Below are 17,792 nucleotides of genomic sequence, written 5' to 3'. Positions count from 1 at the left end.
GCATCCTCCCGTCCTGGGAAAGCGGCAGGTATGATGACCTTGGCTCACTAGTAAAAGGAAATTGTTGCTGATTTCAAGCAAAAACTCTCAGCTATAGTTTCTAAGTTTTGTGTTTGTGGGTTTTTTTTTTAACATATATAGTTTATTTAATTGGATTTAATTCTCACAGTGACCTTGAGAGGTTTTTATTCCCATTTACAGCTAAGTAACCTGAGACTCGGAGAGTACAATGACTTGATTCTGACTGCGTGGTCAGTCAGTGGTGAGGAGGGGCTCACTCAGCTTTTCTGACCCCAGGAACCATGTAAGACCCTGTGTGGTGCTGCTCCGAACCTGCCAGGAACAGAACAGGGTCGGGGCAGTCATAGCCCTATTCCTCCCGAGCCCCAGCTGGGAAGCCGGGAGAGAGGGAAGCAGGAAGCCAAGTGGAAAAGGGGCCAGAGGCTGACGTTTCTTTGCACAGACCAGGGACTGCTCTGGCCTGCAGGCTGAGAGGTTACCGAGAGGCTGAGCGCTGCTTCCCAGACCTTATTTGGCTCCCACTCACTGGGAGCTTGCCTCGATGCATTAAATATGAGAATTGGCTTCTGGTTTCCTGAAACTTGACTGTGGTAGAATTCCAACAGACTGGGGGCGATTTTCAGTTGAATTTGTGAAAACCATTAAATTCAGACCCAGCATATGACAACCTTTCAGCTGTGTTCTTTTGTACTTCCTGAAATATTGTTTCCATAAAGCAGCTGCTTTGCCTGAGACATTGTAACATAATTCTATATTTATGGGAAACTCAATTTCATTTTTATTGTTCCTTGTAGTTTTAAGGCTCGCAGAGACCTAAATTCTCCGCGGTGGCATCTCCTCGGTGCTTGTTTCGTGGGTGCGCTCTACCAGAGAGCCGAGCCTGGGGTGCCTGGGGCCAGACAAGACACCGCTTCTCGTGAGCTGTGACAGAGCAGGGCACCTGGAAGGCCTTTCGGAGTCCTCTGAGTCGGGTCTGTACCCTCTTGCAAGGAGGGAACAGTTCAGTCAGAAACCACCTCAGTGCCTTCTCTCTGGTTTTCAGAGGGGCCTATGAATCAACCTCGCGGGGCCCCACTCAGAAGACTCTCACAGGTGGAGCCTCGCCTGGGTCTTTTGAACAAGCCCTGCAGGTGATTTGTAGGGATGCCCTGGTTAAAACCACTGGTCTCATCCAGACTTTCCTCTTTTTTTTTTTTTGCCAGTGAAGAGAGGGAGCCTGGAGCAATTTAGTGGCCTTACCTAGTCGTGCAACTAGTCCTAGCAGACCAGCTCCAGGAGAGCTGGATGTGGGGGTCACATCCCTGAGAGACAGAAGCAGACAGAAACGGACAACAGCAACGCTGTCTGTCCAGTGGGCTTTTAGCTCTTGGTTGTGGAACCCCTGACTATGGGCCAGGGAGTGCCTCACCTGCTGGGGACCCATCAGGGAACAAAGCAAAGCCCCAGCTTACACAGAAGGTACCTCGGGATTGGGGTGGGGCTACCTCAATGATTTTACTTCCAACTCATAGACCCAGAGCTGGCAGGGATAGCTATGTTGAAGAATGAGTATGGTTAGTTTGTTGAAGGTTAAAACAGCCAGTATTCTCCTGGTTTTCATCCAAGATCCATCTTCTTTCATTTGTGTTTCTGCTCTGTGAGGTATTTTAAAATGTGAATAACTTGCAAGTATTATTTTTGTTACCCAGTAACATGATTTAAACTTAAAATGCTATTTCGAAGTTTTCTGAGTTATATGCATTTTGAAATGCGTAATATTTTTATGAGCTGGAACCTGAGTATTGCTTTTATTAGCTTCTCAACTGACTCAGTTCCTTTTCAAAAGCCTGAAATTGCATGGGCCCAGCATGCTCAGAAGCGGGCTCCCATCCACCCTGAATTAGATTAGGAAAAGGAAGTCCTTTCTCTGTGTGCGCAGCTATAGTGTGGGAGCCTTCGTGCTGTCTTCTGGACAAACTAACGCCTGTGTACAGAGAGCAGGGAGGGTAATGAGGACAAAGTGATGCTGAGAACCGCTTAGTGGCCAATACAGTAAGTGAGCGCCCCCTTATTTGGCTCCCACAAAGCCTTGGAGGTTGCTGGTGTCCTGAAATTCAGAAGCTTACTGTAGGTAAGTGACCCGAACTGCAGGTGTCTATTGGAAAGCCTTTCGAATGGGGACAATCTTATTTAAGACTTCGGACTCATAATAGCACTTGTTCTGCAACCCCGCTGAGGCACATCAAAATCTCAGCCTTAAAGGAAAAACAGATTGGACATGAAATGCATCAGCATCAGTAATAGAAGGTGGTGTCAGGCGGTGTGAGCACTCTGCTTTCGGGAGTACATCAGTATGTCTCCCACCCACACTGATTGGATCCTGTGCACGTGAAATAGGGACCTGTATCCGCGTGGCTTCTGTGCTTGACCATGGCACTGCCGGAAAAGCTTTTGCAGCCAAAGAATTGGGTTAGATCCATTTATAGGCCCAGTTTTCATTTGCAAAGCGAGGGATTTCACATCTGGGAGGGTGGCAGGTTAGGTTCCATTCGTTTCAGTGTTTCTGCCTGCCACGCAAACCTGTCTCCTGCTGATCGCCATCACCTGAGCTCTTCCTGGGGCGCCTTGCATGCCCTGGAAAGGTTGCTGCCATCACAGAATTTGAAGAGAATGCTTACTCTGCCTGGCTGGTTCTCCCTTTGCCCTGCACTTTATCTAGCTGTGTTAACATATTTTATTTACACTTGAGACAGAATTACCCTCCTGGACTCCTTGGCAGGTGGAATTGTGTATCTTCTATGTTCCCTTAAAATTTCTCTATCTGATTTCAGGTTTAAGGTTAGCTGAGCAACTGGGCCGAAGAGAAGATGAAGCCAAAATTCGCCATGGTCTTGGCCTCTCCCTTTGGGCGAGTGGGAACCTGGAGGAGGCTCAACACCAGGTGAGTAGAGCCCTTGTCCCAGGTGGAAATCTTGGGATACCTGTTCTCATCATAATTGGCCAGAAGGTGCTGGCCTCTGCACTTGGGTTGATGTAAAGGTTTTCCAGCCTGTACCAGCCCAGAAATGCTGAGCATAGTAAAGATTCTTGCTCAGCTGTGTGATAGATTTCTCAATAATTTCTTTGACATTCTTGTATTATGTGCTGCTGTTCCTCATTAATCCTTAATATGAAATTAGATACATACATTTTATAATAGAAGTACTCAAGAATTCATGATTATTGGATTTAATGTCCTGATTTCTCTTTCTCTCTCTCTCTCTCTCTCTCTCTCTCTCTCTCTCTCTCTCTCTCTCACACACACACACACACACACACACACACACACACACAGTTCATGGTTCTGCCTTTGTGGGTTCCTCTGGAAGGTTGGAAGAGTTGTGAGATGGTATCTAAAATCACACACTTAACCACTTAAGCAGCATATGAGTGATCACTGGGGAGGGCGTTGTGCTAGGCAGAAGGGGCAAAGGATGAGGGAATGAAGTTGAGCACATGATGTGACTGAATTTGTGCCATAGCATCCTAAAATGTTAGGGTATTTTACTGTACTTTTTAAACTATTAAAGGCAATTTAAAGAATTCTCCAATTTCCTGGTTTTAAAAATTAAAACTTGTATTGCTGTAATAATTTACAGTTTCCACAGTACCTTCACTCACTGTATGTATTCCTTAAGCAACCACGCGAGGTAGAATGATAACTGTCCTTTGTAGAGAAGAAACGGAGGCTCGGAAGCTCACCAGAAGTCACACAGCTGGTCAGTGGAGAGCTGGGAGTCATCCCTCTCTCCCAGTCTGTCTCTGAGTCTTAGCATTCTATTTTTTAAATTTGCATGAACTTAACATTTGATACTGTATTTTCAGCATGTAAATATCAGAAGAGTTTTGTGATCTCACTGATAGAGAAGCCTTTAGAGCAGCAGGAAAGTGTGTGTGGCTCTAGGGCGGCTGGTCCAGCAAAGACCTGACCCTGGGACACTGCTGTGGAGGCCAGTGTTTGATTCAGCTGAACTGCCTCCAGGAAGCTATGCCTCTCCTGGGAGTGCGCGGCCTTCATCTCATTCCCCGCCCCTCGCCCTCCCCCCTCGTCTATTCCCAGCCTGCCTGCACCACACCTGTTCCCACTTCAATCCTTAGGCACTGAGAAGTGTGTGTGCTGAATTATGGCTGCTTGATGACAAGAGGAGAGACATTTTTTAAAATTCAAAATCAGCACTTGGTTGGATTAGTAGCTGATTTTTTGTTTTACAACTTTCAGACTACAAGTCTATAACCTGTCTTCTAAATCCCTTTATCCACCCTAACCTGTTTTGTTCAGTGGATAGAGCATCGGCCTGCAGACTGAAGGGTCCTGGGTTCGATTCCAGTCAAGGGTACGTACCTTGGTTGCAGGCTCTTCCCAGGCCCGGACCCTGGTTGGGGCACATGCAGGAGGCAACCAATTGATGTGTTTCTCTCACATCGATATTTCTGTCTTTCCCTCTCTCTTCCACTCTCTCGAAAAATCAATGGAAAAAGATCCTTGGGTAAGGATTAAAAATAAATAATTCCCTTTATCTGTCAAAAATTGATTACATACCGTAAACTAGTTTACCAGGTATATGATCTGATGCCTTTCCACTAGGACCTACCTGGAAATAAAAGTCATCCTTACCACCCTTTAAAAAAATGTTTTAGGTTGTACACCAGGATGTGAGCAAAAGTTGTCGTTAGTCAGTGTGTGGCTGGAGTGTGGTTTCTGGGGAATGGATAACGTTCCCTTTCCCCTCCTTGCAGCTCTATAGGGCATCGGCCTTGTTTGAAACAATACGACATGAGGCGCAGCTGAGCACAGACTACAAACTCTCCCTCTTTGACCTGCAGACGTCATCCTACCAGGCCTTGCAACGGGTGCTCGTCAGCCTAGGTGAGAGCAGCTGGGGTTCCCACCATGAGTGTGCGAGCTTGCGTATCTTAGTCGTTTAGTGATTGCTGTGATGAAATATGATTTGTTGTTACACCAAAAACTGTATTGGATTAGAAGTTGGATTGAAAGACTGAGGGAAAACTTAAAAGAGAGAAGCAATTTCAAACAACTAGAGACCTCAGATGTTTAAACCCTTTGCCCGTGGGGATTAGGAGAGAGAAGTGTATGGGAGCCCAAAATGGAACGAGCTATCAGCTTGAACAATAATCACCTGCTATACCCATGGTGCTTTGAATAATGCCTCCCAGGCATCTTCACATTCAGTGCCTCATTTAATCTTTACCTTTAAGATGGGCAGGGCAACTATTAGGGTCCCTCTTTCTGAGACAAGGTCAGTGAAAGGGGGGAGGACCCACTCAGCAGAGGGACCAGCATGCACAAAGGCACAGAGATATAACCTGGGAGGGAGATGAGCGGGTGGGCTTGGACAGTGTGAAGTGTAGAGGAGCTGCACCGAGGAGAGAGAGTCTAGGGCAGGGGTGGGCAAACTTTTTGACTCGAGGGCCACAATGGGTTCTTAAACTGGACCGGAGGGCCGGAACAAAAGCATGGATGGAGTGTTTGTGTGAACTAATATAAATTCAAAGTAAACATCATTACATAAAAGGGTACGGTCTTTTTTTTTTTTTTAGTTTTATTCATTTCAAACGGGCCGGATCCCGCGGGCCATAGTTTGCCCACGGCTGGTCTAGAGCCAGGTCCTATAGGGCTCATCTGCCAAAGTCAAATCAGAATCAGAGTTGAGCAGTAAAGTCAGAGGGTAACCAGCATCCAAAGAGCCAAGTGAATGGGGTCAGAAGCCAGGAGGCCAGGAGGCACCTCGGGCTGTGGAGCAGATGCTAAGGATGAATCCCCTAAAGTGTGGCAAGGCTGGCTCTCATGTATGGCTGCAAGACGGGGAGGCCGAGGCCTTCGGGTGGTGTGGAATCTGAAAATACGGGGTTTACCAAAGGGGACACTACACCTATCATCTGAGGCTGAACTGAGATGCGCCCACACATTGGAGTGCGGGGGTAGTGAGGCTTCTGCCCAGGATCTCTGTAGCTGATGGCCCCTCTCTGTAAGCACACTCCCCAGGGAGTCCTCAGTCTGTCCCTTTTGTCTCGTAGGCCATCATGACGAAGCCCTGGCTGTGGCAGAAAGAGGACGGACGAGGGCGTTTGCGGATCTTCTGGTAGAACGACAAACAGGACAACAGGACTCTGACCCCTACTCTCCAGTCACTATCGATCAGATCTTAGAGATGGTGAATGGCCAGAGAGGACTAGTGCTGTACTATTCTCTGGCCGCGGGCTACCTGTATAGCTGGCTGCTTGCTCCTGGGGCAGGTAAGATCTCTTTCTGTAGGAACAGGGCAATTATACACAAGACTGTGAACGTCTAATGAATAGAGGTGCATTACCATAGATCAGACTAAGAAGCTGATGTGGGATTTCAGCAAAGTCTCAGCCACAGTGGATAGTCCATGGTGGAGCATTCAATTAATAAGACAGCCCAGCTTTCTCATTCCCCCAAGAAATCGCTGCTCCGCACTGGCAAATGTGGAAGCATTTATCAAGGAAGGCTAAGAGCAGGAGGATTAATTTCACTAGCAGTCCTGTTTGTAGGCAGCTGCTGTTCATTAGGTAATAAAGCGATGACTGTAAGTCCTAAGGAGTGCTTTCTAGCTATGATTTAATGGTTTTAACCCTTTGTTATGGTAAAGTTAAAGAGACTAAAACGATAGTGGCAAACCCTTCTCACGGTATATAAAAGAAGTCTTATGCTTGGCATTTCTGAATTTATCAGAATCCATTTTAACCAGTTTCATCCATTGTAAATTTATTTCAGAAATAAAAATTTCCTTTGATTAAATTGGCTTTAAATGTTCAGGCTGTAACAGTTTCACTAAATACAGAACCAGTAACTAGCTGTTAGGGCCTTACTTTTCGCATAATAAAATGCTGATGGCTTTACCATGTTGGAGACACACCAGACCCAATTAAGAGTTTATTGACTGGGGAAGTGGATCTTCTAATTGGGAATCTTGAAGAATGAGCTTCTTGAATATCTGTAAGCCAATTTCAGAAAGTTCAACTGCCAGGAGAATTGATAAGGTTTCTTGATTATGTCTCCATCGCTTTGATTTTAAAAAGTGATGGCTGGATGACAACTCTCAGATGCTTCTTGGGTTCTAAGCACTTGTGCCTGTACACGCTGTGCCTCAGCATTATCGCTTATAATCTTTCCCCTTAACTCCATTTTTTATGGGCTTTCAATAAAGAACATTTTTACCTCTGACCTTTTTATGCTGAAGGTTTTAAGCTGTGATGTTCATGGTGACTTGGTGAGTGTCAGCCACCGTGGGATGAATCCCTGTGTATCCCAGCCCCCAGCGGGCACTAATACCCAGGAGGACTCGGCTGACAACAGAGATATCAGGCTCTTTCTCTCTGGTTGTTACGTTTTGGGGACATGATTTGACAGGTGGTATATCCATATCCCTGTAATAATGAGCCGTGTATAATGAGGCTCCTATTGTTTCCCTTTCTGTTCCTCTTTGCTCTTAATGAGACTCTGAAGCTTTCACTGGGGCCCTAATCAAATCAGAGAGGACCAGCATTTTCCAGCGCTGACACACCTCATCACCGTGGGAGAATACGTCCTGTGTTTATTGCTAGAAGACCACTCTGGGTTCTGTCAGCTTCATGCCGCCATCATTTTTTGCTTCTTTAATCCATTAATGACTGTTGACCAGTTAGTCTTATTTAAAAATAGTTTTATATGTTTATATCTGGCCTTTGTACTACAGATTGGTTTTGATTTGCTTTTGTGAAATGAAAGGGCTTTGAGTACCACCGTTTCCACTTGGGTTATATTTTTATTCAGGATTTCAGTTCCCGGGGAGACTAAACGCTGGCATGCTCCTGCACTCTTCTGGAAAAAAACTTTCCCTAGTTGGTGAAAGTTTCCGTTTTGAAATACCTGTGAAGTAGTCATCATTTCAGGGGCTTCAGAATATATCGTCAAAAGCAAAAGCACAAGCCCTGTGTTGAATTCCCTATTTCAGGCACCAAACCTGATGGTGAAAGCTGCCAAAAGGGCGCTGACCAAACCTCTGAAACCCTCTTGAGAGGGTGGGTTTCAGGACTTCTTCACATGGTTTGGAGGAAGGCCTGCCTGTTAAAGAGGCCACATAGCATTGGCATTGCTGTCCCGTCCTTCACCTTTCCCGCCCCCAACCCCAGTCCTGTAACGTTGGCCGTGTCTGTCTTGTTTCAGGAATCCTGAAGTTTCACGAGCACTACCTGGGTGACAACACAATGGAAAACGCCGGTGACTTCCAGGCTGGCAGCAGTGCAAACCTCCCAACAGCCACCAGCTCGGCGCTGGAGCAGCACATCGCCAGTGTGCGGGAGGCGCTGGGCGTGGAGTCTTACTACTCCAGGCAAGTAGTACACCAGCCATAGATACAACCTCAGGAGTTCTTTGTTTTGTGTTTGTCAATATCCTATTTGAGATCTTTTGGAATTCACACTTTTGTGCTTAGTCTATTTACAGTTGCCGTAGCAGAAAAAAATAAGTGTCTCTGGAGTACAAGCCCTTAGTTGCTGTGTTTGTTCTTTTTGGTAGTTTCCTTTCAGACAGGAAGGGCCTCATCGGAGATGCCCATTTCTAAGGAGGGTTTGTGGAATGTTTAAACATAATTGGGACTTTGAATTTAACATACCAGCTAATTAAAACCGAGACGAGTTTCTTGTTATAAGCAGATTCATGATGAGTCTGTACTGTAGCTGAATGCCTGTTTGAGAGAGTGACCTAGCAACAGTGACAGGGCCTGTGAATGGATCTGTGCGCTGGGGGCTGAGCTGAAGGAAATTGAATCCCGATATCAGGAATAGGGACGAGAACCAGTAACTAGCTGTTAGGGCTTTTTGCAAAGACTGGAAAAGTTATATATTTATGGAAACACTTGGTCATGATTGACTATTATATATGGAAAATAGTTTACAGGCGAAATCAAAAGAAGAGGGTGCCTTAGAGCTGGTTGTAGTGAGATTCCCCGGCGTTTCAGTTCTCCATCCTGCGATGAACAAGTGTTGAGAAGGTCTGTGTGCCACAGAATCTGCTGTGTTAGCTGGCGTCAGGTCCCTAGGATTCCTGCTTGCCTCTTGAATGATTTCATTTGTAATCATGAAATCCTAAGACATTGCTGTGATTTCTTTAGAGATGATTATCCCAGGCCTCTGGGTGTGTGATGGTCATTGCCAGCAGCTGGACTGAGTTTTGAGATGCTTATGACGTTGAGGAGAAGTGCTTAGATGAAAAATAATCATTGGCTAGTGTAATGTCAAGACTGGAAGTAACCGTAGTGGTCATCTTGTCCAATTCCTTCATTAACATAAGCCAGCACTGCATCGGGCTTGCTGACAGCTGAATTAGTGTCAGGGCCAGGATCCAAACAATCTAGATCTCACCCAGACTCCCAGGCCCCTGCTCGTTTTGTTTCTAATTATCAAAATTAATATCATATTTTGAGAAAATAGCTGAAGCATGTAAGAATGTCATCGCTAGCTTCTGCTTGTATGAAATCTGAACAGGCGTCAGCCACACACACACATTGTTGTCTTATTTCTTCTATGACTGTGGTGCATCCTGGAATATCCCCATTAACCCTGGGTAATGGTGTGGCGATTACAGGTGCTTGACAGTGTTGAAATCCCCAGGACTTGGAAGCAAGTCTACTCCCTGAGATTTAATTGACCATAAAATAGGTCAGGCCAGGGGGTGTACAAAGCTGCTTTACACAGACAGAAAGACACTTAGGCCAGTCTGATTACATTGTAACCTGACCAAAGGTAGTGCATGTCCAAAGCCAGTATTCAGGTGGTTGGCCAGCAGTGGAAACACACACAAAAAAGGAGAGCAAGCAGGGCAATGCCCATTTCTGACACGTCAAAGGGAAAGAGAATCTTGGCTAAGGGACTCGAAATCCCATTGGAGGCTGTTCCCGTGGTGGACTTGCAGTCAGCACACTGTCTTATCCTCCCTTCCCGCCCACAAACCCAGGGTGTCCAAAAGATGCACGCACACTTTAACAGCTGGAGCAAATTTTTAACACTGCCTCTATAAATATTCAAAGTGTGCATACGTTTTTTGGGACACCCTATATTTGAGCGCCTACTATGAACTATGTACACTTGAGATTGGGAATAAAATGGTGAGTAAGATGAGCATGGCTCTGGCTCTCAGGGAACTGAAAGTTAATAAACAGCAGAACATATAAAATCTTTTAACTGAAACTTAAATGAGAAGGCAGGGTGTAATTAAAATATGTAGCGGGAGCCTATATAGGGAGGCTTCCTTGAGGAGGGGATATTCGAGCTGAGCTTGGAAGGAGGACCAGGTAAAACTAGATGAAGGCATCCCAGGCAGTGCGTGCCAAGGCCTTCAGTACCCTCAGTGGAGACCTCGCAGGTTGTCTTAGTGCCTTCCCTTGTCATTTGGTTTTGCATGTGAATCGACTTGCAGACAGAGAATGCACATCATCAGTGGCATGCTGGTTGTACAGCTCGGCAGGCGTGGCCAATGCGAGTGGGCTCCCAGGAGGCAAAGCCTCTGCGGGCGCATCGACAACAGCAGATTTGCAAACCTGTGAGGCCACAGTTAGAGCCTGAACCGAGAGGAGGTCATGAAGGGACCCCGGTGTGTGACACCTGCCGTTTGAACCTTTGCACATGCAGAGGTAGTTGCTGTGTGCCGTCTGCACTTTTTTCATTCTTCCTTGTTTTATTTTTTAAAATATATTTTATTGATTTTTACAGAGAGGAAGGGAGAGGGATAGAGAGTTAGAAACAACGATGAGAGAGAAACATTGACCAGCTGCCTCCTGCACACCCCCTTCTGGGGATGTGCCCGCAACCAAGGTACATGCCCTTGACCGGAATCGAACCTGGGACCTTTTCAGTCCACAGGCCGACGCTCTATCCACTGAGCCAAACCGGTTAGGGCTCTTCCTTGTTTTATAATCACCTGGTTTGGGTGTCTTCCCTCATAGATGGTGATGCCATGGAAAGCAGGTGCTATGTCCTTCTCCTCTCTGAATTCTCACTAACACGGTTCTTGGACCAAAGTGAGATTCAGTACCTTTGAAATTTAGTCACCAGAAGATGCGCTGGGAGCAGACGCTCTGTTCATTCTGGGCTAGTTTACCGATGCTCTTCTTCTAGTGGATGTAACATACGCTGTACCCCTAGCAGCTGAATCTCCATGCCTTGGGGAGCACCAGCCTTCAGTCACCTACAGCCTGGCCATGGTGTCCTTGTTATTCTAAAGACTGTGTTTGCTCTCCTTAATGGCATTTTACTGCTGAGAGGAAGTACAGTGTTACAAAGGAGTTTCTGAAAACGGATTTAAAATAAAAGAACTGCTTTTATTAAGTGTTTAATAAGAAATTCCCTTCCCTTCCTCCCAGATCAAAAGAGGTGTAGATTGAAACCACTGTATAGAACACAAACCTCTCATAAGGGAGATGTTACGAATTTCAAAGCACATCTTCAGCTTTTAATTCTGATATTTAACCAGAGTCTTGCTGCTGCCTGGGTACCTGGGACAGTGCAGTAGCTATGGGGATGCTAAGCTGACTGGTTGGAACACTCAGAGGGCTGTGTTCAATAGGAGGTCAGATGGAAGGAGTGCTCTCAAGGGGTTTTAAATGACCTACAATTATAGAGTACCCTTACAATAGGGCAAATATTCCTTCATTGTAAGTGAGTACTAAATCTTAATACACTGTAACTCTTGTGTGTTTTTCTTTTGGTGCTTTTCTTTTCTATTTTTTAATATATTTTATTGATTTTTTACAGAGAGGAAGGGAGAGGGATAGACAGTTAGAAACATCGATGAGAGAGAAACATCTATCAGCTGCCTCCTGCACACTCCCCACTGGGAATGTGCCCGCAACCAAGGTATATGCCCTTGACCGGAATCGAACCCGGGATCCTTCAGTCCGTAGGCTGATGCTCTATCCATTGAGCCAAACCAGTTAGGGCTCTTTTGGTGCTTTTCTATATTTCTAAATTTTCTACAGGGAAAGTTGTTTTATATTCAAATGCATTTTCTTATTTCAAAACACTGATTAATTTAGATTGCACCAATTCGTAAATGCTGGTGATTCCAGTTGGTTCTAGACTGATAATAAGTGGCCATTCTTAACAAGTCTGACAATGCAAATTGTTGGAGGAGCTGTGGCTGGTGAGAGAGTACATTGGCATAACCACATCAGCAGGCTGAATATTCACAGGTCCTTTGGTCCAGGGATACACCTTAGGTATAACATCCACGAGAGGCTATTGTACATGAACAAGCATGTTCAGAGCTGAGCTGTAAACAATAGCAAAACTCTCACACATGCCCACATGCCACCAGTGAGAGAGTGCATGCATATATGGTGGTGTAGTTCCCAAATGGAATATTAGACAGCGGTAGAGAGAGATGTGGCTAAATCTTAGAAATACAATATCAAGTGAAAAAGTAGGTCCCCAAATACCTACAGCATGACATGCTTTTAACAGAGATAAAGTAACTAAAATAAAAGTATGTTTTTAGGACTACAGCTAGAGGCAATAAAACCTGTATAGAAAGGACAAGCAGGGAGTGATAGCCCTGGAATTCAGGGTTGACTTGCCTTGGTCTGGGGAGGCAGGGGATGGATTTCATGGAAGTTAACCAATAATTAACAAATAATTTTGTATGTTATTCTCCAGCTTCTTTTTGGGTGGTGGTTTTATAAGTACTTATTGCATTATTGTTTAAAAATATATTTTTATTGATTTTAGAGAGACGAAGGGGGAGAGAAACATTGATTGGCTACCTCCTGTGCATCTTCCACTGGGAACTGAGCCTGCAACCCGGGCATGTGCCCTGACCGGGAATCAAATTGTGGTTCATGGTTCAATGCTCAACCTCTGAGCCACCCCATCCGGGCTGCACTTAGTGCATTATTAAAAATTACTGAATAAATGAAAGCAGGCTATGCATGGATCAGTGATGAAAGGGTGTCATGAACCAAAGGTCATGATTAATCCAATTTCAAAGAGATTCCACCACCATCCCCCAAAAGAGGAAAAAAGCAGGGATTTTTTTTTAAAACAAATGAATTACACAAGCAAGGTTGCATGTAGGATATGTTTAATCAATGTAAATGGACAATTGATAGGCTGATTAAAATTATTTATATTTGTCCTTCTGAGCAAGTACCTAAGCACCAGTCATTGCTGCATCATTGGCTTATTTGAAGTGACAGTAGGTCTTTGAACATTTAAAACCATCTTTCTGACATTTTCTAATTCTGGCTTTTTGCTAATCAAGGTTGACGTTCCAATTAATCCCAAGTTATTAGGTTTTACTTTGCAAATAAAATATTTTCCAGAATTCTTAATGTAAAAGTAGGTATAATACTTTGGGGCATTTATTTTGTCCCTGAAAACAAAGGGTTTTCCGTTTCATTCCGAATCAGGGTAGTGCCCGTTTGAAAATATTTCATGAGCATGTAGTCAGTCTGTGCCAGAGCTGGCACTGAGCCCGGAGATATGTGCATGAATAATAGCTGGAATTCTTGGCCTCACAGTAGCTCACACTATGGAACAGTCAACAAATGTGTAAATTATTAATTGACCATGTGCAAAATGTTATTGTAAAGTTCTAAACAAAGAAGGCCATGCCTCGCTCTACCCACTTGGGAGCAAGTCAGTGGTTCCAGAGGCTTCTAGGGAGGTGAGCTTGGCCCTGAAGAATAAGGGGAGAAAGTCATTCTAGGCAGAGGAGCTCCTCCCTGGGCACAGGAAGGAGGAAAGGAAGGGCCCGAGGCCTTCAGCTAATGAATGGCAATTTCAAGAGGATGATGATCTGTCTATTCCTGCAAGAATGATCTTCTACATCAGTCATTCAGCTGCCGCCTTCTGACGCTCACCTCTTTCTTACAAGACCTGAAGTCTTGGGATGAGTTTGCCTGACTGAGTCTCTTATGTGCTGTCCTCTTGTGACATGACTGAGTGCCAAAGGGCAGGCTTTATCTATGGGCTGACTCACTCAGGCTCAGCTATCGGTTTGAGTGGGAAAAAAAGATGATGCCACATTAGGGATTAGAGCACTGAAGAGACACAGCTGCAGAAATGAGTGGAACACACTGTGGACTCTGGTCTTAGGCCCCTGGTTCCCGAATTTGGATTCCTTCCAAGAGGCTGAGTACAAAATGAGCTCAGAAGGCTTTGGTAAGCTTCTTAGTGTAAATCAGCAGCTTAGCAAGAAGGATAAGTGGGGTTGGTCGTCTTGTATAACCTCTGAAATAGCCTCAATTGAATCCCGTTTATATTTCTCGTGAACTTTTTAAAAAGCAGAATCCTTGGACTTGTTAGATATGCAGTTTCCCGTTTATACGTAGGAGGGATAACCTGGTGACCGGCAGCACCAGCCCTAAGATAAAAAGCAGATAGCGGCTGCGCAGGGAAACCATTAGCGCCTGTCATTCTGCAAGGGTGGGGCCTGGAACTGCGAAAGGCCTGGCTTCCCTGAGCCCCGGGGCTGACAGTTCTGCACCTGCCACAGGGCAGGGGCTAGTTTGGCATTCCATGAAGACCTGGCAGGGAACTGTTGGACACCAGACATTTCTTCTTCTCTGTCTTGTCCCAGGTCCTTTGTTCGTGGTTCCAAAGCTTGGAATGGCATTCCTGTTAGAACAAGGGTCGAGGGGGGAAAGGGCGGGGCAAAGCCATTGACCACTCTGGACATTCAGTGCTTTCCTCTGAGTTTCACATCAACTGTTGGCTGGCTGATGCCATAACCAATTTTGTAAAAATCCTTTGAACTAATCAAATTTCAATATCCCTGACTTTGTATATCCTGCCCCTTGCTCCAGTGAAATTCCCTGGCCTTTCCCTTCCGATTGATTCTGTGCAGCTCCATCTAACAATCAATATTTAAGACATTTAATGTGTAACTCCTGGCTTGTCTTGCTTTAGGAAAATGAGCCGGAGACAGCTACCAGGTTCCTCTCGGAACGGGCTCAGTAGGCCTTGCTTTTATCCCGCCTGTGCTTTTATGCGTCAGAACAGTGGTGAGGAGGCTCTGGAGGGGGCTGTCCTTCCAGGGGCACATTTAACTGTGTCAGACCCACAGTGCACCGTACTAGTTGGGTTTTCCTCCAATGATGCCACATAGCACCTCAACACTTGTGAGATTTGTAGCCACAAACATGCATTTCTTGCTCTGCCTCTATAGGTGAGCTGGGGTTCTGCTTGAGGCTGCCTGTGTGGCTTAGGTCCCTGCGCGTCATCTTCCTGTGACTGGCAGTGACCAAACAAGACTCTTCACATAGCAGAGGTCAGGGTCCCAAGAGCCCAGGCGAAACAGTTGGGCACATCGAAAGCCCTGCCCACCTCTCGTCCTTCACGTTCCATTGGTTAAAGCAATGGCACTGTCTCTACATTACTAGCTCTTAACATAGCCAGCTGATCCTCCGCGGGGCTGGACAGTATCGCTCTCTCCTGAGTGACTGTGCTGAACAGGGAGATGGTCTCCCTCCCCCACCTGGAGCGCCCTGGGGAGAGAAGAGCATCTTCCTGCAGGCCTCCTGCTCCCGTGCGGGCAGCATCTGATGCCTGGCCGTTTTCCTGCTCCTCTCTCCGCTCAGCGCAGCGCGGTGTGGGAAGCTCTGCAAGCACTCCTCCGCCTCTCTGGATGCCTGTCATCTTCCTCTTGCTCCAAAACCCCGGCGTTTCCCCTCGCTCACACTTGTTATTGGACTTTCCTTTGGAAAAATTTAAAACAGTCGTTAGAGTTGAAAATATTACATATGTCCCACTCTGCCTCCTGGTGTCAACCCCTTGCCATCTGCACACCATGCACATTCCCAGGAGTTTGCACTGCTTTCTTCTGCCGGTGTGGGAGCCCCTGGAGTCTGTCCTCGGGGCATTGCTCTTCCTCGGTGTCGTGAGCACACGCTGAAGGCAGACATTGCTTGCACAGGTGGGTAGAAGCCAAGATGGAGAAGGCGCTAAGGAGACTGGATGAAGGGAGGATGCTGCTGTGGAGCTGACCCCCCCATGCTTTTCTCCACTTCCTTCCCCCGCCAAACAGGGTTGAGAAAGGTTTGGGCACACAGTACAGAGACTGATATACCTGCTGGTTAACGCGATTTAAATCATACAGAGTATCCCAGTCCCAATGATGATGCCACTGGTCATGTCTTATCTCTGTATTACCTGCTCTTAACAGTGCCTAGTAGCTCAGAGGCCCTCACTGAATGTTCACTGGATGAGTGGATGAGAGAAAGAGCAGAGTGCTGGGAGCTGGGAGGACACCTTCTGAACAGGCAGCATAGCATCATGAATGTGTGGTCAGTGGTCAGAGTGTCATCACCAATGCATGACATGTGAGAACATGTGTTTCACAGTTATTACTCTAGCCTTTTTCTTCCCACCTCACTTCTGGGAAGTATCATGAAAGCACAGTATTATCCTGGGAGCTCAAAGAGGTGGACTTATCCAGATCAGGTAGTTAATGCAGATCTTGCTTGAACTAACATCTACTTTATAAAATCTGACCCCTACCGAGGCTAGCACACGAAACTCTCCGTTTCCCAGTAACACATTAAATCCGCTAAGGCCTTAAAAATAACAAGATGTTCTTTGCTGCTTTTTGATATGCTTATGCTCATGCAGTGAGGAGTCGCTGCTAATGAGCAGGGAGAGGCAGAGTTGATTTAAGGATCCGTCACTTCAAAAAATACTGTCTGGTGGAGACAAAGTTATCATCGTAAACTTGTCTTTTTCTTTATTCCTGTGTGAGCTGCGCGTCTCTCTGCTAATTAGAAACATCAGGAGATAACCCTTCATTTCTGGCAGCCCTCATGCAAGCTTCCTGCTTTTAGGAAAGACCGAGCGCCTTCCCATCTCGCGAGTTGGCCCCCAGTTGTCCCGCGCTCAGGTCCCTGCCTGCTCAGCACCAGGCTTCCCGCAGGCACATTGCTGAGAGGCGCAGCTCATTGCTTCCTCCCCTGCCGTCGCCCAGGTAGATCAAGCAACGGTGGGGCTTCCTCCTAAAACCGGGAGCTGGACTGCCACACCCTGTCCATGAAAGCACATAGCAGTGAGGTAACTCTCAGCCCTTCCTGTAAGGTAATGTACACATTGATTAATTTACACTGATGAGGCTAAAGCTGGGCGTGTCACGTACGGATGTCATCTCAAGGCAGGAGCTAGCCTTTCTTCGGAAGATCAGATGGAAGGACCGAAGGACACATGACATTGGTTTCCTTTCCTTCAGCTCCACCGCAGCCACCTCTTCTTTTCAACTTGCTCCTTAATGATGCTTTGGGTGCCACACCCTGTAGAGAACTTAGGAACCCTCCTGGGGTTGTTTAAAAAGAGCTCTTTGTTATTTATGTCTGGGAAGTTTTGCTGCTATGGGTTTCCATAGTTTTGTTCTATCTCGGCACCTGAGTGTTTCCTTCTTGGTTGTTCCTAATCACAGTATCATTTATTGTGTGGAGTTTATGTTGTGATGTCTGTCTCTCCCACTAGACTAGAGGCCCAGTGAAGGTAGGGGTTGGGTCTGTCTGATTAACCATTAGTACAGAAGCTGGAATGTAATTAGTGCACAGGGAATAGTCATTGAATGGCTAAATGAAATGGGCATACTCCCCCCCACCCCCTATATAAACACTGTCTATTCATAATTATGTGAAAGCTGAAGCTAGGGAAGTTTCTGATCAATGCTAGAATTGGTCTGGCTTTGTACAAGGGAAGAGCATTTTAAAAGAAAGACAGAATGAGCAAACTAGGATAAC

The 17,792-nt window shown here is 46.0% G+C and overlaps 1 protein-coding gene across 2 annotated transcripts in view; it reads left to right on the top strand.

The window, feature by feature from the left end:
- Positions 1 to 17,792, top strand: part of TTC28 (tetratricopeptide repeat domain 28) — a 379,945-nt gene that overhangs the window by 304,871 nt on the left and 57,282 nt on the right. For both annotated transcript variants that reach the window (XM_081113799.1, XM_081113798.1), the window contains exons 9-12: positions 2,832 to 2,941; positions 4,777 to 4,906; positions 6,076 to 6,294; positions 8,228 to 8,393. In XM_081113799.1, the coding sequence (XP_080969925.1) occupies positions 2,832 to 2,941; positions 4,777 to 4,906; positions 6,076 to 6,294; positions 8,228 to 8,393 (625 nt within the window). The remainder of the gene's footprint in view (positions 1 to 2,831; positions 2,942 to 4,776; positions 4,907 to 6,075; positions 6,295 to 8,227; positions 8,394 to 17,792) is intronic.

The sequence above is a fragment of the Myotis nattereri genome (assembly GCF_964212035.1).
Source record: "Myotis nattereri genome assembly, chromosome: 19".
NCBI lineage: Eukaryota > Metazoa > Chordata > Mammalia > Chiroptera > Vespertilionidae > Myotis > Myotis nattereri.
The sequence above is the reverse complement of the archived record's forward strand: the minus strand, read 5'-3'. Positions and strand labels throughout refer to the sequence as shown.